This window comes from Salvelinus fontinalis, unplaced genomic scaffold (genome assembly GCF_029448725.1).
Source record: "Salvelinus fontinalis isolate EN_2023a unplaced genomic scaffold, ASM2944872v1 scaffold_0181, whole genome shotgun sequence".
In the NCBI taxonomy this organism is placed as follows: domain Eukaryota; kingdom Metazoa; phylum Chordata; class Actinopteri; order Salmoniformes; family Salmonidae; genus Salvelinus; species Salvelinus fontinalis.
In genome coordinates this window covers 183,183-205,518 of record NW_026600390.1, presented here as the reverse complement: position 1 = coordinate 205,518, position 22,336 = coordinate 183,183, and the positions used below count along the sequence as shown (strand labels likewise).

Below are 22,336 nucleotides of genomic sequence, written 5' to 3'. Positions count from 1 at the left end.
GGACTGGTTCACTTTCCAAAAAAAGTCTCTCTTCTCCACTCCTAACCTACACACACACACACACACACACACACACACACACACACACACACACACACACACACACACACACACACACACACACACACACACACACACACACACACACACACACACACACACACACACAGTCTGAGCCCAGTGTGCACCAGAGAGGCCAGTGACGGGCTGTCACATGTTCCCCTTCTATCCTCCCCCTCCTGTGTGTCCCCCTCTTCTCCCTCTCCCCATCCTGCTAACTCTCAGGAAGCCTCGTATAGTTGATTAGCTTGACAGCCGGGGCTCCCTAACGATGTTAACCAGCCTTCTTCTGTCATCCCGGCCCACTGGTAATGAGTCACACACACACACTTGCGGACACACACGCACACTCAAGGACACACACACAAGGCATACACACATGCACGCACTTGTGGACTGTTGACACACACGTACTTATAGACATACACTCAGACGCATACACATTGGTCACACCCACTCAATTAGTTACAGTATATGCATACACACACACGTACACCTACACCACACAGTGAGGAACACAGAGGCATGCAGCGTTATTCTATTAAGCTGACGGGGGCTGATCATGCACAGCATTAGCACATCTTTTGGCTAATGCTGCACTGATTTGCATCAACACATACTTGACCTATGTCCCTCCCTTCCTTTCCTCCTGTCCGTCCCGCCCGGTGATACACACACAGTCTGTGATGGCTCTCTGGAGCGCTATCATCCAGCCATTAACCCACTCTAATAAAAAACACTCATTTACCACCATGAAGATTTATTAAATATAAACACGCCATAACCACAATGCTAATGAAAACTGAGACGGGAGGAGGGAGGGAGGGAGAGATCGAGAGAGGGACAGACGGACATAGAGAGAGAGGGACGGACGGACGGACGGACAGAGAGAGGGACGGACGGACAGAGAGAGGGACGGACGGACGGACAGAGAGAGGGACGGACGGACGGACAGAGAGAGGGACGGACGGACGGACAGAGAGAGGGACGGACGGACGGACAGAGAGAGGGACGGACGGACGGACAGAGAGAGGGACGGACGGACGGACAGAGAGAGGGACGGACGGACGGACAGAGAGAGGGACGGACGGACGGACAGAGAGAGGGACGGACGGACGGACAGAGAGAGGGACGGACGGACGGACAGAGAGAGGGACGGACGGACGGACAGAGGGACGGACGGACGGACGGACAGAGGGACGGACGGACGGACAGAGAGAGGGACGGACGGACGGACAGAGGGACGGACGGACGGACAGAGAGAGGGACGGACGGACGGACAGAGAGAGGGACGGACGGACGGACAGAGAGAGGGACGGACGGACGGACAGAGAGAGGGACGGACGGACGGACAGAGAGAGGGACGGACGGACGGACAGAGAGAGGGACGGACGGACGGACGGACAGAGAGAGAGACGGACGGACGGACAGAGAGAGGGACGGACAGAGAGAGGGACGGACAGAGAGAGGGACGGACAGAGAGAGGGACGGACAGAGAGAGGGACGGACAGAGAGAGGGACGGACAGAGAGAGGGACGGACGGACGGACGGACAGAGAGAGGGACGGACGGACGGACGGACAGAGAGAGGGACGGACGGACGGACGGACAGAGAGAGGGACGGACGGACGGACGGACAGAGAGAGGGACGGACGGACGGACGGACAGAGAGAGGGACGGACGGACGGACGGACAGAGAGAGGGACGGACGGACGGACGGACAGAGAGAGGGACGGACGGACGGACGGACAGAGAGAGGGACGGACGGACGGACGGACAGAGAGAGGGACGGACGGACGGACGGACAGAGAGAGGGACGGACGGACGGACGGACAGAGGGACGGACGGACGGACGGACAGAGAGAGGGACGGACGGACGGACGGACAGAGAGAGGGACGGACGGACGGACGGACAGAGAGAGGGACGGACGGACGGACGGACAGAGAGAGGGACGGACGGACGGACGGACAGAGAGAGGGACGGACGGACGGACGGACGGACAGAGAGAGGGACGGACGGACGGACGGACAGAGAGAGGGACGGACGGACAGAGAGAGGGACGGACGGACAGAGAGAGGGACGGACGGACAGAGAGAGGGACGGACGGACAGAGAGAGGGACGGACGGACAGAGAGAGGGACGGACGGACAGAGAGAGGGACGGACGGACAGAGAGAGGGACGGACGGACAGAGAGAGGGACGGACGGACGGACGGACAGAGAGAGGGACGGACGGACGGACGGACAGAGAGAGGGACGGACGGACGGACGGACAGAGAGAGGGACGGACGGACGGACGGACAGAGAGAGGGACGGACGGACGGACGGACAGAGAGAGGGACGGACGGACGGACGGACGGACAGAGAGAGGGACGGACGGACGGACGGACAGAGAGAGGGACGGACGGACAGAGAGAGGGACGGACGGACAGAGAGAGGGACGGACGGACAGAGAGAGGGACGGACGGACAGAGAGAGGGACGGACGGACAGAGAGAGGGACGGACGGACAGAGAGAGGGACGGACGGACAGAGAGAGGGACGGACGGACAGAGAGAGGGACGGACGGACAGAGAGAGGGACGGACGGACGGACGGACAGAGAGAGGGACGGACGGACGGACGGACAGAGAGAGGGACGGACGGACGGACGGACAGAGAGAGGGACGGACGGACGGACGGACAGAGAGAGGGACGGACGGACGGACGGACGGAAGAACAGAGAGAGGGACGGACGGACGGACGGAGAGAGGGACGGACGGAGAGAGGGACGGACGGACGGACGGACAGAGAGACGGACGGACGGACGGACAGAGAGACGGACGGACGGACGGACGGACGGACAGAGGGACGGACGGACGGAGAGAGGGACGGACGGACGGACGGACGGAGAGAGGGACGGACGGACGGACGGAGAGAGGGACGGACGGACGGACGGAGAGAGAGAGAGAGGGACGGACGGACGGAGAGAGAGAGGGACGGACGGACGGACAGAGAGAGGGACGGACGGACGGACAGAGGGACGGACGGACGGACGGAGAGAGAGGGACGGAGAGAAAGCCAAATGACTACAATGTAAAACATGTAGAACGTTCTACTTACAGCAGCAGTGTTAACACAGAGGATACACTGTAGTTACATTGGTGGTGTTGGTGGTGTATTATTTGTCTGTCTAGTAACCGGTCTAACAACCCGTCTGACAACCTGTGAGGTGTAATGTGTGAACAGACATGGTTCAGATTTACAGTTCAAATAAACTTTCTCTAAATACTCAAGTCCATTAGGTACCAATTAAACTAGCCAATTATATCCACATCTTGTTTATGACTGTGAAGATTTAGATTCATTATTGATTACGTTTGAAACAGTTTTCCATGGCGTGCCCTAATAAACATGTCCCTGTGGTCCTCATCAAAGTACTGTATTCTGAAGTGTTGCCAGGTGTATTCAGATACACAGTGAGTACTAGTGGATAATATACCAGGTACCTGGAGCTGTGTTCAGGTCTCCCCTACATTCCAAGGTGTATAGATCTATTCAGGTGTGTCTCCTGTGGTCCCCCTCGTGCAGGTGTCAGCGGTGGAGTCTCTGGAGGGCCCCCTGCTGCAGGTGGAGGGTCTGGGGGACCTGCGTCTGGAGCTCCACAGTAAGAAGCTCAACATCCACGTGGTCCTCATCGACGAGCTGCACCGGCACCTCTACATCAAGTCTACCAGCCGCCTGGGGACCAAGAACAAGGACAAGAACCAGGGACGCCATGGCGGGTGAGTGGCCTGGGGGCGGGGAGAGAGTTTGGGAGGGTGGCGGAGGTGTGAGTTGTTAGGAACACGCTGTGAGGTCAGGGAGATCAGAGTGGGGGTCAATCCCACTTCAAGTGCAGTCAACAGAGGGAATGTCATGTTCATCATTTGCAGTATTCTAGAATAGTAGGGCAAGAACTCAAACACCAGATCTCAGTAGAGATTGGAAGTAGTCTTTCACTTCAAAATAAAAGCTTTGGGAGTCTGAAGTGTGTGGGTGTTCACTCTGCGTTGGAAGTAAATGTATAATTGGGGGAAAACTAGTTGAAATCATTAAATGAAATACCATAACATGAGACAAGTCAGTGTTGAACCTCCACTCCTCTAATCCCACACAGCACAGTTCCACGCTACACATGTTGTCTCTCAGTGTTTACATTAGCTAGTCTAAACTTCTAGTGACACCGTCCCCGTCTCACCACTTAGTGCAAACACATCTGATTCATTCATGAGGGACCAGAGATGACGCGCTGTAGAATGATAATGTGGGTTTTGGTTTGTCGACGACCGCGTCATAACCCACATTAGCATCGGGAGGATTATCATACCAACACCACCGGGGTGTCCCAAATGGCACCCTATTCCCTACTTAGTGCACTACTTTAAAAAGTAATACACTGTGTAGTGCACTATGCAGGTGCCATTTGGGACATGTTAGAACGCTGTGTGGAGCGACGGCTGCCACCCGCATGCTGATTCTAAACCAAGATGCAGCATCACAACACATTAGGCTGATGCAGGTCACCCACCTCTCCAGCAATGAAGCCTGTTGTTTTGATGGTTGTTAATTCATGCTAGGTGTGTGTGTGTGTGTGTGTGTGTGTGTGTGTAGTGTCTTTATTGGCGTGTGTGTGATTGGTGTCTTTTTCTCTGTGTGTGTGATTGTTGTGTGTACAGCAGTGTGGTGTCTGTGCTGTGACGTACTGTAGAGTGATGTATTAGTTGGGGTCTTAGAGTGACAGGTTAAAGCTCCTGTATAATGGAGGTTTGGTAAGAACAACCCACCTCCACTCAACACTCACTAAGCATGGCTCCACTCAACACTGTGTGGAGGTACAGGTCAGGGCTCCACTCAACACTGTGTGGAGGTACAGGTCAGGGCCACACTCAACACTGTGTGGAGGTACAGGTCAGGGCCACACTCAACACTGTGTGGAGGTACAGGTCAGGGCTACACTCAACACTGTGTGGAGGTACAGGTCAGGGCTCCACTCAACACTGTGTGGAGGTACAGGTCAGGGCTACACTCAACACTGTGTGGAGGTACAGGTCAGGGCTACACTCAACACTGTGTGGAGGTACAGGTCAGGGCTACACTCAACACTGTGTGGAGGTACAGGTCAGGGCTACACTCAACACTGTGTGGAGGTACAGGTCAGTGCTACACTCAACACTGTGTGGGGGTACAGGTCAGGGCTCCACTCAACACTGTGTGAAGGTACAGGTCAGGGCTCCACTCAACACTGTGTGAAGGTACAGGTCAGGGCTACACTCAACACTGTGTGGAGGTACAGGTCAGGGCTACACTCAACACTGTGTGGAGGTACAGGTCAGGGCTCCACTCAACACTGTGTGGAGGTACAGGTCAGGGCTCCACTCAACACTGTGTGGAGGTACAGGTCAGGGCTCCACTCAACACTGTGTGGAGGTACAGGTCAGGGCTCCACTCAACACTGTGTGGAGGTACAGGTCAGGGCTCCACTCAACACTGTGTGGAGGTACAGGTCAGGGCTCCACTCAACACTGTGTGGAGGTACAGGTCAGGGCTCCACTCAACACTGTGTGGAGGTACAGGTCAGGGCTCCACTCAACACTGTGTGGAGGTACAGGTCAGGGCTACACTCAACACTGTGTGGAGGTACAGGTCAGGGCTACACTCAACACTGTGTGGAGGTACAGGTCAGGGCTCCACTCAACACTGTGTGGAGGTACAGGTCAGGGCTACACTCAACACTGTGTGGAGGTACAGGTCAGGGCTACACTCAACACTGTGTGGAGGTACAGGTCAGGGCTACACTCAACACTGTGTGGAGGTACAGGTCAGGGCTACACTCAACACTGTGTGGAGGTACAGGTCAGGGCTCCACTCAACACTGTGTGGAGGTACAGGTCAGGGCTCCACTCAACACTGTGTGGGGGTACAGGTCAGGGCTCCACTCAACACTGTGTGGGGGTACAGGTCAGGGCTCCACTCAACACTGTGTGGAGGTACAGGTCAGGGCTCCACTCAACACTGTGTGGAAGTACAGGTCAGGGCTCCACTCAACACTGTGTGGAGGTACAGGTCAGGGCTCCACTCAACACTGTGTGGAGGTACAGGTCAGGGCTCCACTCAACACTGTGTGGGGGTACAGGGCTCCACTCAACACTGTGTGGAGGTACAGGGCTACACTCAACACTGTGTGGAGGTACAGGCCAGGGCTCCACTCAACACTGTGTGGAGGTACAGGTCAGGGCTCCACTCAACACTGTGTGGAGGTACAGGTCAGGGCTACACTCAACACTGTGTGGAGGTATAGGTCAGGGCTCCACTCAACACTGTGTGGAGGTACAGGTCAGGGCTACACTCAACACTGTGTGGAGGTATAGGTCAGGGCTCCACTCAACACTGTGTGGAGGTATAGGTCAGGGCTCCACTCAACACTGTGTGGAGGTACAGGTCAGGGCTACACTCAACACTGTGTGGAAGTACAGGTCAGGGCTCCACTCAACACTGTGTGGGGGTACAGGTCAGGGCTACACTCAACACTGTGTGGAGGTACAGGTCAGGGCTCCACTCAACACTGTGTGGAGGTACAGGTCAGGGCTCCACTCAACACTGTGTGGAGGTACAGGTCAGGGCTCCACTCAACACTGTGTGGAGGTACAGGTCAGGGCTCCACTCAACACTGTGTGGAGGTATAGGTCAGGGCTCCACTCAACACTGTGTGGAGGTACAGGTCAGGGCTCCACTCAACACTGTGTGGAGGTACAGGTCAGGGCTCCACTCAACACTGTGTGGAGGTACAGGTCAGGGCTCCACTCAACACTGTGTGGAGGTATAGGTCAGGGCTCCACTCAACACTGTGTGGAGGTACAGGTCAGGGCTCCACTCAACACTGTGTGGAGGTACAGGTCAGGGCTCCACTCAACACTGTGTGGAGGTACAGGTCAGGGCTCCACTCAACACTGTGTGGAGGTACAGGTCAGGGCTACACTCAACACTGTGTGGAGGTATAGGTCAGGGCTCCACTCAACACTGTGTTGAGGTACAGGTCAGGGCTCCACTCAACACTGTGTGGAGGTACAGGTCAGGGCTACACTCAACACTGTGTGGAGGTATAGGTCAGGGCTCCACTCAACACTGTGTGGAGGTACAGGTCAGGGCTCCACTCAACACTGTGTGGAGGTAGGTACATGGCTGACTCTGTTCATCCAGGTTGTTAACAGGTTCATTATAAAGTTCTGCTTGTCTCTCAGGTGAATATAGTCATTGTGTGTAGCAGGGTTGGGCTCAGTTTAAATTGAAGCCAGACAATTCAGGAAGTGATTTTAATTTAACATTTTGAAATAAGTAGCTTTTACTTTTCAGTTTAGTGAGAAGTCATTGAAAATAAATGCAATTTTTTTTTGATTTATTGAATTTGTAACGAGGATGATGGTGATGACGGTGACTGATGATGCTCTTCTCAACTCTCCCCAGCTCTACAACCAAAGACACGTCCCCTCTGCCCCAGCTGGACGTCAGCAGCCTGTCCACCCCTCGCAAGCTGATGGACTCCTCCCAGTTCAGCACCCCAGGGACCACCAGCAGTAAGTAGCCTTGGTAGTCCAACACACATCCATTATGCACGGCTGCTTGGCTGAATACAGCAGTACTAAATGAGGGTATGCACACTATACCAACCTAATAAAGGAATGTTTTGGTGCAATTGATTGTGCTGGCCTTACTTCATTACCACCAGTAGAATGGCTTTAGGAATACTACTGGATGAGAGAGGAAGAAGGGGGTCATGGAAGGGGTGGGAGACGAGGAAGAGACGGGGACAGAGAGAGGAAGGGACGGGGACAGAGAGAGGAAGGGACGGGGACAGAGAGAGGAAGGGACGGGGACAGAGAGAGGAAGGGACGGGGACAGAGAGAGGAAGGGACGGGGACAGAGAGAGGAAGGGACGGGGACAGCGAGAGGAAGGGACGGGGACAGCGAGAGGAAGGGACGGGGACAGCGAGAGGAAGGGACGGGGACAGCGAGAGGAAGGGACGGGGACAGCGAGAGGAAGGGACGGGGACAGCGAGAGGAAGGGACGGGGACAGCGAGAGGAAGGGACGGGGACAGCGAGAGGAAGGGACGGGGACAGCGAGAGGAAGGGACGGGGACAGCGAGAGGAAGGGACGGGGACAGCGAGAGGAAGGGACGGGGACAGCGAGAGGAAGGGACGGGGACAGCGAGAGAAAGGGACGGGGACAGCGAGAGAAAGGGACGGGGACAGCGAGAGAAAGGGACGGGGACAGCGAGAGAGAAAGGGACGGGGACAGCGAGAGAGAAAGGGACGGGGACAGCGAGAGAGGAAGGGACGGGGACAGCGAGAGAGGAAGGGACGGGGACAGCGAGAGAGGAAGGGACGGGGACAGCGAGAGAGGAAGGGACGGGGACAGCGAGAGAGGAAGGGACGGGGACAGCGAGAGAGGAAGGGACGGGGACAGCGAGAGAGGAAGGGAGGGGGACAGCGAGAGAGGAAGGGAGGGGGACAGCGAGAGAGGAAGGGACGGGGACAGCGAGAGAGGAAGGGACGGGGACAGCGAGAGAGGAAGGGACGGGGACAGCGAGAGAGGAAGGGACGGGGACAGCGAGAGAGGAAGGGACGGGGACAGCGAGAGAGGAAGGGACGGGGACAGCGAGAGAGGAAGGGACGGGGACAGCGAGAGAGGAAGGGACGGGGACAGCGAGAGAGGAAGGGACGGGGACAGCGAGAGAGGAAGGGACGGGGACAGCGAGAGAGGAAGGGACGGGGACAGCGAGAGAGGAAGGGACGGGGACAGCGAGAGAGGAAGGGACGGGGACAGCGAGAGAGGAAGGGACGGGGACAGCGAGAGAGGAAGGGACGGGGACAGCGAGAGAGGAAGGGACGGGGACAGCGAGAGAGGAAGGGACGGGGACAGCGAGAGAGGAAGGGACGGGGACAGCGAGAGAGGAAGGGACGGGGACAGCGAGAGAGGAAGGGACGGGGACAGCGAGAGAGGAAGGGACGGGGACAGCGAGAGAGGAAGGGACGGGGACAGAGAGAGGAAGGGACGGGGACAGAGAGAGGAAGGGACGGGGACAGCGAGAGGTGGGAAAGGGTAGAGAGCCAGTGAGATAATGTGGGGAAGAAACTGGAGAGAACTGGATATTGAGTGGAAAAGAGAAAGGGAGAGGAGATGGATAGATAGAAAAGAGAACATGGTGTAGATGGAGAGAGAGACTGTGGAGATTTGATGAGAACTATTGGAACATAGTTGTCTCCTGGATAGCACAGTGGTAGAGTTGTCAGGTTAGTGTTCTACCGTAGTTCCACTGCCGATGCTCCTAGTGATAATGAAATCATTAGCAGGGATCTGTACTGCTGCAGTTACTACATCCATTAGCATGTCATTAGGGGTGTGTACCAGAGAACGCTACAGGCGCAACACACCTCATACATAACACTGTCTCTCACACACACTCCACTGATGGCATTTACATGCCAGCGAGCACATGCACACACACACAGAAACACTAAAGCACGCACGCTGATACACACACACCTTCTCCCTGCTTCCATCTATGCCTCGTATTTCCTCCCCCTTGCAGCACAGTACATACATCACGGGATTATTAGGCTATTATCATAATAGTACATACTGTCCATCACAGCATTATTAGACCATTATCATAATAGTATGTACATCACAGCATTAGGGCATTATCATAATAGTACATACATCACTGCATTATCATGATAGTACATACATCACAGCATTATCAGTGCATGCATCTCAGCATTACTAGGCCATTATCATAATAGTACGTACATCACAACATTACTAGGCCATTATCATACTAGTGCATACATCACAGCATTAGAGCATAATCATACTAGTGCATACATCACAACATTATTAGGGCATTATCAAACTAGTACGTGCACCACATCATTATCAGGGCCTTATCATACTAGTACGTGCATCACGGCATTATCGGGGTATTATCATACTCTTGCATATATCACAGCATTATCAGTCCATACTGGTGCATACGTCACAGCGTTATTAGGGCATTATCATACCAGTACATGCATCACATCATTATTAGGGCATTATCATACTCGTTCATACGTTTTCATAACATCATAATCAGCTGCCACCCCATATCTCCCATTAGTCACCATGTATTCCTGTCAGCACAGTGGGGTGGATAACATTCATTATGCTCATAAGCCACAGAGGAACAGTTACCTCTGGTAATACAGCGTCTACAGGGGAGTTTGTTATAGTGTGTTGATGACATTCCCTGGTTGTGGAGTTTGTTATAGTGTGTTGATGACATTCCCTGGTTGTGGAGTTTGTTAGTGTGTTGATAACATTCCCTGGTTGTGGAGTTTGTTATAGTGTGTTGATAACATTCCCTGGTTGTGGAGTTTGTTATAGTGTGTTGATAACATTCCCTGGTTGTGGAGTTTGTTATAGTGTGTTGATAACATTCCCTGGTTGTGGAGTTTGTTAGTGTGTGTTGATAACATTCCCTGGTTGTGGAGTTTGTTATAGTGTGTTGATAACATTCCCTGGTTGTGGAGTTTGTTATAGTGTGTTGATAACATTCCCTGGTTGTGGAGTTTGTTATAGTGTGTTGATAACATTCCCTGGTTGTGGAGTTTGTTATAGTGTGTTGATAACATTCCCTGGTTGTGGAGTTTGTTAGTGTGTGTTGATAACATACCCTGGTTGTGGAGTTTGTTATAGTGTGTTGATAACATTCCCTGGTTGTGGAGTTTGTTATAGTGTGTTGATAACATTCCCTGGTTGTGGAGTTTGTTATAGTGTGTTGATAACATTCCCTGGTTGTGGAGTTTGTTATAGTGTGTTGATGACATTCCCTGGTTGTGGAGTTTGTTAGTGTGTTGATAACATTCCCTGGTTGTGGAGTTTGTTATAGTGTGTTGATAACATTCCCTGGTTGTGGAGTTTGTTAGTGTGTTGATAACATTCCCTGGTTGTGGAGTTTGTTATAGTGTGTTGATAACATTCCCTGGTTGTGGAGGTTGTTATAGTGTGTTGATGACATTCCCTGGTTGTGGAGTTTGTTATAGTGTGTTGATAACATTCCCTGGTTGTGGAGGTTGTTATAGTGTGTTGATGACATTCCCTGGTTGTGGAGTTTGTTATAGTGTGTTGATAACATTCCCTGGTTGTGGAGTTTGTTATAGTGTGTTGATGACATTCCCTGGTTGTGGAGTTTGTTAGTGTGTTGATAACATTCCCTGGTTGTGGAGTTTGTTATAGTGTGTTGATGACATTCCCTGGTTGTGGGGTTTGTTATAGTGTGTTGATAACATTCCCTGGTTGTGGAGTTTGTTATAGTGTGTTGATAACATTCCCTGGTTGTGGAGTTTGTTAGTGTGTGTTGATAACATTCCCTGGTTGTGGAGTTTGTTATAGTGTGTTGATAACATTCCCTGGCTGTGGAGTTTGTTATAGTGTGTTGATGACATTCCCTGGTTGTGGAGTTTGTTATAGTGTGTTGATGACATTCCCTGGTTGTGGAGTTTGTTATAGTGTGTTGATAACATTCCCTGGTTGTGGAGGTTGTTATAGTGTGTTGATGACATTCCCTGGTTGTGGAGGTTGTTATAGTGTGTTGATAACATTCCCTGGTTGTGGAGTTTGTTAGTGTGTGTTGATAACATTCCCTGGTTGTGGAGTTTGTTAGTGTGTGTTGATAACATTCCCTGGTTGTGGAGTTTGTTAGTGTGTTGATAACATTCCCTGGTTGTGGAGTTTGTTATAGTGTGTTGATAACATTCCCTGGTTGTGGAGTTTGTTATAGTGTGTTGATAACATTCCCTGGTTGTGGAGTTTGTTATAGTGTGTTGATAACATTCCCTGGTTGTGGAGCTGCAAAATCACAAACAAGATGATTAAGATGCCCAAGGCGGCAGGTAGCCTAGTGGTTACAGCGTTGGACCAGTAACCGAAAGGTTGCAAGATCAGGCTGACAAGGTAAAAATCTGTTGTTCTGCCCCTGAACAAGGCAGTTAACCCACTGTTCCTAGGCCGTCATTGTAAATAAGAATTTGTTCTTAACTGACTTGCCTAGTTAAATAAAGGTAAAAAGAAAAGCTTCTCTCTGGTCTAGTTATTTTTGATTAAGATCTAGGTAATCTCTCTCTCTCTTTCTCTCTCTATCTCTAACTTTCTCCCACGTTCTCCCAGGCCCCACCCTACCCTCCCACCCAACCTACCCACCCACTCAACCCATCCTAACACGTTTGTTTGAATGCAAGCCTGAACCCTCCTTCCCTGTCAGGTCAGGTGTGCCCCGGTACCTGGTCAGTTAGACACCCTACTGCTAGCTACAGGTGTACTGTGTCTGTTACAGCTCCATAGCCCCTCCTCCGTACCTATGCCATTACCAGACCCCCACTCTTCCTCACCCCTCTAACCTCTGTCCCTATGCCATTACCAGACCCCCACTCTTCCTCGCCCCACTAACCTCTGTCCCTATACCATTACCAGACCACCACTCTTCCTCTCCCCACTAACCTCTGTCCCTATGCCATTACCATGCCATTACCAGACCCCCACTCTTCCTCACCCCACTAACCTCTGTCCCTATGCCAATTACCAGACCCCCACTCTTCTTTGCCCCGCTAACCTCTGTCCCTATGCCATTACCAGACCCCCACTCTTCCTCGCCCCACTAACCTCTGTCCCTATACCATTACCAGACCACCACTCTTCCTCTCCCCACTAACCTCTGTCCCTATGCCATTACCATGCCATTACCAGACCACCACTCTTCCTCACCCCACTAACCTCTGTCCCTATGCCAATTACCAGACCACCACTCTTCCTCTCCCCACTAACCTCTATCCCTATGCCATTACCATGCCATTACCAGACCACCACTCTTCCTCTCCCCACTAACCTCTGTCCCTATGCCATTACCAGACCCCCACTCTTCCTCTCCCCACTAACCTCTGTCCCTATGCCATTACCAGACCACCACTCTTCCTCTCCCCACTAACCTCTATCCCTATGCCATTACCATGCCATTACCAGACCACCACTCTTCCTCTCCCCACTAACCTCTGTCCCTATACCATTACCAGACCCCCACTCTTCCTCTCCCCACTAACCTCTGTCCCTATGCCATTACCAGACCACCACTCTTCCTCTCCCCACTAACCTCTATCCCTATGCCATTACCAGACCCCCACTCTTCCTCGCCCCACTAACCTCTGTCCCTATACCATTACCAGACCCCCACTCTTCCTCTCCCCACTAACCTCTGTCCCTATGCCATTACCAGACCCCCACTCTTCCTCTCCCCACTAACCTCTATCCCTATGCCATTACCATGCTATTACCAGACCCCCACTCTTCCTCACCCCACTAACCTCTGTCCCTATGCCAATTACCAGACCCCCACTCTTCTTTGCCCCGCTAACCTCTGTCCCTATGCCATTACCAGACCCCCACTCTTCCTCGCCCCGCTAACCTCTGTCCCTATGCCATTACCAGACCCCCACTCTTCCTCTCCCCACTAACCTCTATCCCTATGCCATTACCAGACCCCCACTCTTCTTTGCCCCGCTAACCTCTGTCCCTATGCCATTACCAGACCCCCACTCTTCTTCGCCCCGCTAACCTCTGTCCCTATGCCATTAGCAGACCCCCACTCTTCTTCGCCCCACTAACCTCTATCCTTTTCCCAGCCACACCCCCAATACAGTCGCAATGCCAGCCTTAGAAACGCCTAACCCCTCCCCATACCTCTGTCCTTCTGCCAATCTTCCCTCTACCAACCCCCTCTCTCTTCCTCTGAGCCTACCATCCCACTGATGACTCTCTCCCCTATAATTGCTGCTGTTTGTTGATGGAGTCAGTTGACTAACTCAGGTAAGAGAAGAGAGAAGAGAGAAGCCGCTTAATTCACACCCAGGGCCTAAGTCATTTCCCTGCGCTAACTGCACTTTCCTCTCGCATTATTACGGCAAAACGCAAGCAATTAGCCGCCGCCGTGTGCTAAGTGCCATGTGCCGCGATGACGACAGCATAACTCTCCAGCTTTTGTCGACAACGCTGCTTCGTCTAATGGCCTCAGCGCACATCATTTAGCAGCTGGTAATTATAGTGCTTATGACGTGAAAAAACTACAGTCGCTGGCAGGAGAAATAAAGTCTATTAACGTCACATAAACATTAACTCTCTTAACGTACTCCACTTACAACGCTTTGAAGGGAAAACGGAGGCTGTATCATCAGACTAGAATTAGAATGTAGCCGTGCTGTTACTCTCAATTTAGCAAGCTAATACAGCGAGGTCGGAGGGAGGGAGGGAGGGAGGGAGGGAGGGGGGGGGGGTTGAGGTGCTGAACAGGGAGGTAAAGGTGAAGAAGTGTTGTGGGAATGTTTTCATTTGATCCAAACACTCACAAGTTAGTGATGACGAGGAAGAGCTGAAAGCCTAGTAGTGAGTGGTGAGATGTACGGGGTTGTTATGGTGATGATAATACTACTGTACAGTCGTGGACAAACATTTTGAGAATGACACAAATATTAATTTCCACAAAGTTTGCTGCTTCAGTGTCTTTAGATATTTTTGTCAGATGTTACTATGGAATACTGAAGTATAATTACAAGAATTTGACAAGTGTCAAAGGCTTTTATTTACAATTACATGAAGTTATTTTTCAAGACCTCTGCAATCCGCCCTGGCATGCTGTCAATTAACTTCTGGGCCACATCCTGACTAATGGCAGCCCATTCTTGCATAATCAATGCTTGAAGTTTGTCAGAATTTGTGTTTGTCCACCCGCCTCTTGAGGATTGACCACAGGTTCTCAATGGGATTAAGGTCTGGGGAGTTTCCTGGCCATGGACCCAAAATATTGATGTTTTGTTCCCCGAGCCGCTTAGTTATCACTTTTGCCTGATGGCAAGGTGCTCCATCATGCTGGAAAAGGCATTGTTCGTCACCAAACTGTTCCTGGATGGTTGGGAGAAGTTGCTCTCGGAGGATGTGTTGGCACCTTTCTTTATTCATGGCTGTGGTCTTAGGCAAAATTGTGAGCGAGCTCACTCCCTTGGCTGAGAAGCAACCCCACACATGAATGTTCTCAGGATGCTTTACTGTTGGCATGACACAGGACTGATGGTAGCGCTCACCTTGTCTTCTCCGGACAAGCTTTTTTCCAGATGCCCCAAACAATCGGAAATGTGATTTATCAGAGAAAATGACTTTACCCCGGTCCTCAGCAGTCCAATCCCTGTACCTTTTGCAGAATACCAGTCTGTCCCTGATGTTTTTCCTGGAGAGAAGTGGCTTCTTTGCTGCCCTTCTTAACCCCAGGCCATCCTCCAAAATTATTCGCCTCACTGTGTTCCTGTGCAAGCTCTGTACTGGTGGTGCCCCGATCCCGCAGCTGTATCAACTCTAGGAGATGGTCCTTGCGCTTGCTGGACTTTCTTGGCGCCCTGAAGCCTTCTTCACAACAATTGAACTGCTCTCCTTGAAGTTCTTGATGATCCGATAAATGGTTGATTTAGGTGCAACCTTACTGGCAGCAATATCCTTGCCTGTGAAGCCCTTTTTGTGCAAAGCAATGATGACTGCACGTGTTTCCTTGCAGGTAACCATGGTTGACAGAGGAAGAACAATGATTCCAAGCACCATCCTCCTTTTGAAGCTTCCAGTCTGTTATTCTTTTTATTTTGGAATTTTTCCCCCCTTTTTCCCCCCAATTTCGTTGTATCCAATTGTTAGTAGTTACTATCTTGTCTCATCGCTACAACTCCCGTACGGGCTCGGGAGAGACGAAGGTCGAAATCCATGCGTCCTCCGAAACACAACCCAACCAAGCCGCACTGCTTCTTAACACAGCGCGCATCCAACCCGGAAGCCAGCCACACCAATGTGTCGGAGGAAACACCGTGCGTGCACTGCGCCCGGCCCGCCACAGGAGTCGCTGGTGCGCAAAGAGACAAGGATATCCCTACCGGCCAAACCCTCCCTAACCCGGACGACGCTGGGCCAATTGTGCGTCGCCCCACGGACCTCCCGGTCGCGGCCGGCTGCGACAGAGCCTGGGCGCGAACCCAGAGTCTCTGGTGGCACAGCTAGCGCTGCGTTGCAGTGCCCTAGACCACTGTGCCACCCGGGAGGCCCTCTCCAGTCTGTTATTCGAACTCAATAAGCATGACAGGGTGATCCCCAGCCTTGTCCTCGTCAACACTCACACCTGTGTTAACGAGAGAATCACTGACATGATGTCAGCTGGTCCTTTTGTGGCAGGGCTGAAATGCAGTGGAAATATTTTTTGGGGATTCAGTTCATTTGCATGGCAAAGAGGGACTTTGCAATTCTTCTGATCACTCTTCATAACATTCTGGAGTTTATGCAAATTGCCATCATACAAACTGAGGCAGCAGACTTTGAACATTTTATATTTGTGTCATTCTCAAAACTTGTGGCCACGACTGTATAGCATTGAGAGGAAAGAGATGACAGTAGGGACTAGGATGATGTTGGTTACAACTATAACAACTCATTCTTTCATGTTTCATGAGTATGATGGCTTTCAAATAGTACCACATCCTGTAGCTCTAGTATCTCTCTCTCCCTCCGTCACTTCCCATGTTTTCTATCTATCCATCTCTACTTCTCTCTCACTTCTCTCTCACTCCGTGTCACTCCCTCTTTCAGTGCGTGAGCTTCAGGCGCACCACGAGGCCCGCGAGGACCCTGACGTGCACCCGGAGGAGAACACCCAAGAGTTCATGGGCGTCCTCATCAAAGGCCTGGCCAAGCTCAAGAAGATCCCGGAGGCTATCAAGGCCATCATGGAGCGCCTGGAGCCTGAGCTGAAGCAGATACTGAAGAGATCCACTACCCAGATAGCTGATCACGCCTACCAGAGAGGAGAGAACCTAGCCACAGAGAGCCAGCCCAGGTAGGGAGGGCTGGAGGGAAGGCTGGAAGGTGGGATGGAGGGGTGGAGGGGGAGGGAAGGCGGGGTGCAGGTAGGGGTGGAGGTAGGGATAGAGGTAGGGGTGGGGGTGGAGGGAAGACGGGATGCAGGTAGGGGTGGAGGTGGAGGTAGGGATGGGGGTGGAGGGAAGGCGGGATGCAGGTAGGGGTGGAGGTAGGGATAGAGGTAGGGATGGGGGTGGAGGGAAGGCGGGATGCAGGTAGGGGTGGAGGTGTAGGGGTGGATGATGGGATAGCAGACCATGCCTACCAGAGAGGAGAGCCTGGCCACAGAGTGACAGCTCAGGTGAGGAAAGAGGGAGGGGGGGAAATGGGTTTGGTTATTCAGTGAGAAAAGGTGTAGGTGGAGCAGAATAAATGATAAGGGGACGGGGTTTGGGGACATTGGCTCTGTTTGAAAATGTGAAAATGAAATGCATCTTTCCTTCCTTGAAGTGACCACTAATCTCACATGACTGGATAGGTGAGAGCTATGACGTGAAACCCTAGATTTTTACCCATCCAATCATGTGGAATTTGTGATTTCTTCAAGGAGGGAAGGAAGGATATATTGTGGGTTTTCAAACAGGGCCTTTGGGTGTATAGTTTTGTCCAACTCACTGGCTAAGGTGAGGTAGGAACAGTGGAGGAGAGGTAAGAACAGTGGAGGAGAGTTACTGTATGTGTCTGAGGTGAGGTAGGCATGGGTTAGGTGAGGTACTGTATGTGTCTGAGGTGAGGTAGGAACAGGGGAGGTGTGGTACTGTATGTGTCTGAGGTAAGGTAGGAACAGGGGAGGTGAGGTACTGTATGTGTCTGAGGTGAGGTAGGAACAGTGGAGGTGAGGTACTGTATGTGTCTGAGGTGAGGTAGGAACAGTGGAGGTGAGGTACTGTATGTGTCTGAGGTGAGGTAGGAACAGGGGAGGTGAGGTACTGTATGTGTCTGAGGTGAGGTAGGAACAGTGGAGGAGAGGTACTGTATGTGTCTGAGGTGAGGTAAGAACAGTGGAGGTGAGGTACTGTATGTGTCTGAGGTGAGGTAGGAACAGTGGAGGAGAGGTACTGTATGTCTCTGAGGTAAGGTAGGAACAGGGGAGGAGAGGTACTGTATGTGTCTGAGGTGAGGTAGGAACAGTGGAGGAGAGGTACTGTATGTGTCTGAGGTGAGGTAGGAACAGTGGAGGAGAGGTACTGTATGTGTCTGAGGTGAGGTAGGAACAGTGGAGGAGAGGTACTGTATGTGTCTGAGGTGAGGTAGGAACAGGGGAGGTGAGGTACTGTATGTGTCTGAGGTGAGGTAAGAACAGGGGAGGTGAGGTACTGTATGTGTCTGAGGTGAGGTAGGAACAGTGGAGGAGAGGTACTGTATGTGTCTGAGGTGAGGTAGGAACAGTGGAGGTGAGGTACTGTATGTGTCTGAGGTGAGGTAGGAACAGTGGAGGTGAGGTACTGTATGTGTCTGAGGTGAGGTAGGAACAGGGGAGGTGAGGTACTGTATGTGTCTGAGGTGAGGTAGGAACAGTGGAGGTGAGGTACTGTATGTCTGAGGTGAGGTAGGAACAGGGGAGGTGAGGTACTGTATGTCTCTGAGGTGAGGTAGGAACAGTGGAGGTGAGGTACTGTATGTGTCTGAGGTAAGGTAGGAACAGTGGAGGAGAGGTACTGTATGTGTCTGAGGTGAGGTAGGAACAGGGGAGGTGAGGTACTGTATGTGTCTGAGGTGAGGTAGGAACAGTGGAGGAGAGGTACTGTATGTGTCTGAGGTGAGGTAAGAACAGTGGAGGTGAGGTACTGTATGTGTCTGAGGTGAGGTAGGAACAGTGGAGGAGAGGTACTGTATGTCTCTGAGGTAAGGTAGGAACAGGGGAGGAGAGGTACTGTATGTGACTGAGGTGAGGTAGGAACAGGGGAGGTGAGGTACTGTATGTCTCTGAGGTGAGGTAGGAACAGGGGAGGTGAGGTACTGTATGTGTCTGAGGTGAGGTAGGAACAGGGGAGGTGAGGTACTGTATGTGTCTGAGGTGAGGTAAGAACAGGGGAGGTGAGGTACATCTCCTCAGCCTCCTCTCTTCTCCATCTCCTCAGCCTCCTCTGTTCTCCATCTCCTCAGCCTCCTCTGTTCTCCATCTCCTCAGCCTCTTCTGTTCTCCCTCTCCTCAGCCTCCTCTGTTCTCCCTCTCCTCAGTCTCCTCTGTTCTCCCTCTCCTCAGCCTCCTCTGTTCTCCCTCTCCTCAGCCTCCTCTGTTCTCCCTCTCCTCAGCCTCCTCTGTTCTCCCTCTCCTCAGTCTCCTCTGTTCTCCCTCTCTTCAGCCTCCTCTGTTCTCCCTCTCCTCAGTCTCCTCTGTTCTCAGCCTCCTCTGTTCTCCATCTCCTCAGCCTCCTCTGTTCTTCCTCTCCTCTCTTCTCCCTCTCCTCAGTCTCCTCAGCCTCCGCTGTTCTCCCTCTCCTCAGCCTCCTCTGTTCTCCCTCTCCTCAGCCTCCTCTGTTCTCCCTCTCCTCAGCCTCCTCTGTTCTCCCTCTCCTCAGTCTCTTCTGTTCTCCCTCTCCTCAGTCTCTTCTGTTCTCCCTCTCCTCAGTCTCTTCTGTTCTCCCTCTCCTCAGCCTCCTCTGTTCTCCCTCTCCTCAGTCTCTTCTGTTCTCCCTCTCCTCAGTCTCTTCTATTCTCCATCTCCTCAGTCTCTTCTGTTCTCCATCTCCTCAGTCTCTTCTGTTCTCCATCTCCTCAGTCTCTTCTGTTCTCCATCTCCTCAGTCTTTTCTGTTCTCCATCTCCTCAGCCTCCTCTGTTCTCCATCTCCTCAGCCTCCTCTGTTCTCCATCTCCTCAGCCTCATCTGTTCTCCATCTCCTCAGCCTCCTCTGTTCTCCATCTCCTCAGCCTCCTCTGTTCTCCATCTCCTCAGCCTCTTCTGTTCTCCCTCTCCTCAGCCTCCTCTGTTCTCCCTCTCCTCAGTCTCCTCTGTTCTCCATCTCCTCAGCCTCCTCTGTTCTCCCTCTCCTCAGCCTCCTCTGTTCTCCCTCTCTTCAGCCTCCTCTGTTCTCCCTCTCCTCAGTCTCCTCTGTTCTCAGCCTCCTCTGTTCTCCATCTCCTCAGCCTCCTCTGTTCTTCCTCTCCTCTCTTCTCCCGCTCCTCAGTCTCCTCAGCCTCCTCTGTTCTCCATCTCCTCAGCCTCCGCTGTTCTCCCTCTCCTCAGCCTCCTCTGTTCTCCCTCTCCTCAGCCTCCTCTGTTCTCCCTCTCCTCAGTCTCTTCTGTTCTCCCTCTCCTCAGCCTCCTCTGTTCTCCCTCTCCTCAGTCTCTTCTGTTCTCCATCTCCTCAGTCTCTTCTGTTCTCCATCTCCTCAGTCTCTTCTGTTCTCCATCTCCTCAGTCTCTTCTGTTCTCCATCTCCTCAGTCTCTTCTGTTCTCCATCTCCTCAGTCTCTTCTGTGTCTCCATCTCCTCAGTCTCTTCTGTTCTCCATCTCCTCAGTCTCTTCTGTTCTCCATCTCCTCAGTCTCTTCTGTTCTCCATCTCCTCAGCCTCCTCTGTTCTCCATCTCCTCAGCCTCATCTGTTCTCCATCTCCTCAGCCTCCTCTGTTCTCCATCTCCTCAGCCTCTTCTGTTCTCCATCTCCTCAGCCTCATCTGTTCTCCATCTCCTCAGCCTCCTCTGTTCTCCATCTCCTCAGCCTCCGCTGTTCTCCCTCTCCTCAGCCTCCTCTGTTCTCCCTCTCCTCAGCCTCCTCTGTTCTCCCTCTCCTCAGCCTCCTCTGTTCTCCCTCTCCTCAGTCTCTTCTGTTCTCCCTCTCCTCAGCCTCCTCTGTTCTCCCTCTCCTCATTCTCTTCTGTTCTCCATCTCTTCAGTCTCTTCTGTTCTCCCTCTCTTCAGCCTCCTCTGTTCTCCCTCTCCTCAGTCTCCTCTGTTCTCAGCCTCCTCTGTTCTCCATCTCCTCAGCCTCCTCTGTTCTTCCTCTCCTCTCTTCTCCCGCTCCTCAGTCTCCTCAGCCTCCTCTGTTCTCCATCTCCTCAGCCTCCGCTGTTCTCCCTCTCCTCAGCCTCCTCTGTTCTCCCTCTCCTCAGCCTCCTCTGTTCTCCCTCTCCTCAGTCTCTTCTGTTCTCCCTCTCCTCAGCCTCCTCTGTTCTCCCTCTCCTCAGTCTCTTCTGTTCTCCCTCTCCTCAGTCTCTTCTGTTCTCCATCTCCTCAGTCTCTTCTGTTCTCCATCTCCTCAGTCTCTTCTGTTCTCCATCTCCTCAGTCTCTTCTGTTCTCCATCTCCTCAGTCTCTTCTGTTCTCCATCTCCTCAGTCTCTTCTGTTCTCCATCTCCTCAGTCTCTTCTGTGTCTCCATCTCCTCAGTCTCTTCTGTTCTCCATCTCCTCAGTCTCTTCTGTTCTCCATCTCCTCAGTCTCTTCTGTTCTCCATCTCCTCAGCCTCCTCTGTTCTCCATCTCCTCAGCCTCATCTGTTCTCCATCTCCTCAGCCTCCTCTGTTCTCCATCTCCTCAGCCTCTTCTGTTCTCCATCTCCTCAGCCTCATCTGTTCTCCATCTCCTCAGCCTCCTCTGTTCTCCATCTCCTCAGCCTCCGCTGTTCTCCCTCTCCTCAGCCTCCTCTGTTCTCCCTCTCCTCAGCCTCCTCTGTTCTCCCTCTCCTCAGCCTCCTCTGTTCTCCCTCTCCTCAGTCTCTTCTGTTCTCCCTCTCCTCAGCCTCCTCTGTTCTCCCTCTCCTCATTCTCTTCTGTTCTCCATCTCTTCAGTCTCTTCTGTTCTCCATCTCCTCAGTCTCTTCTGTTCTCCATCTCCTCAGTCTCTTCTGTTCTCCATCTCCTCAGCCTCTTCTGTTCTCCATCTCCTCAGCCTCCTCTGTTCTCCATCTCCTCAGCCTCCTCTGTTCTCCATCTCCTCAGCCTCCTCTGTTCTCCATCTCCTCAGCCTCCTCTGTTCTCCATCTCCTCAGCCTCCTCTGTTCTCCATCTCCTCAGCCTCCTCTGTTCTCCATCTCCTCAGCCTCCTCTGTTCTCCATCTCCCAGTCCGTTCATTGCAAGCTGTTTCACTGTTTTCTCCTCCACTTCTATTGTACCCCATTGGATCAATTCCAGCTGTTTCCCCGCACGTTATTCATAACTCCCTCATTTAAGGAAATGGAGTAATCCAAAAAGCCAAGACCCAGCCTCTGCTTTTTCCCTCAGCATTCATTCACTCCGCAGAAAATAAACAGGAAAGCAAAAGATACTGGAAGAGAAGGGATATAATGACGGCACTTAAGAAAGCACTTACCTTCAGCTGAGATGAACACTTGGTTTTTTTGGCCCC

General features: G+C 52.3%; 1 protein-coding gene across 1 annotated transcript in view; it reads left to right on the top strand.

Annotated features, from left to right (window-relative positions):
• exoc4 (exocyst complex component 4) overlaps window positions 1–22,336 on the top strand; it is a gene marked incomplete at its 3' end in the record, with an annotated part of 213,325 nt that overhangs the window by 16,100 nt on the left and 174,889 nt on the right. The window contains 3 exon segments of the mRNA XM_055912558.1: window positions 3,628–3,821; window positions 7,540–7,649; window positions 16,779–17,025. Of these exon segments, the coding sequence (XP_055768533.1) occupies window positions 3,628–3,821; window positions 7,540–7,649; window positions 16,779–17,025 (551 nt within the window).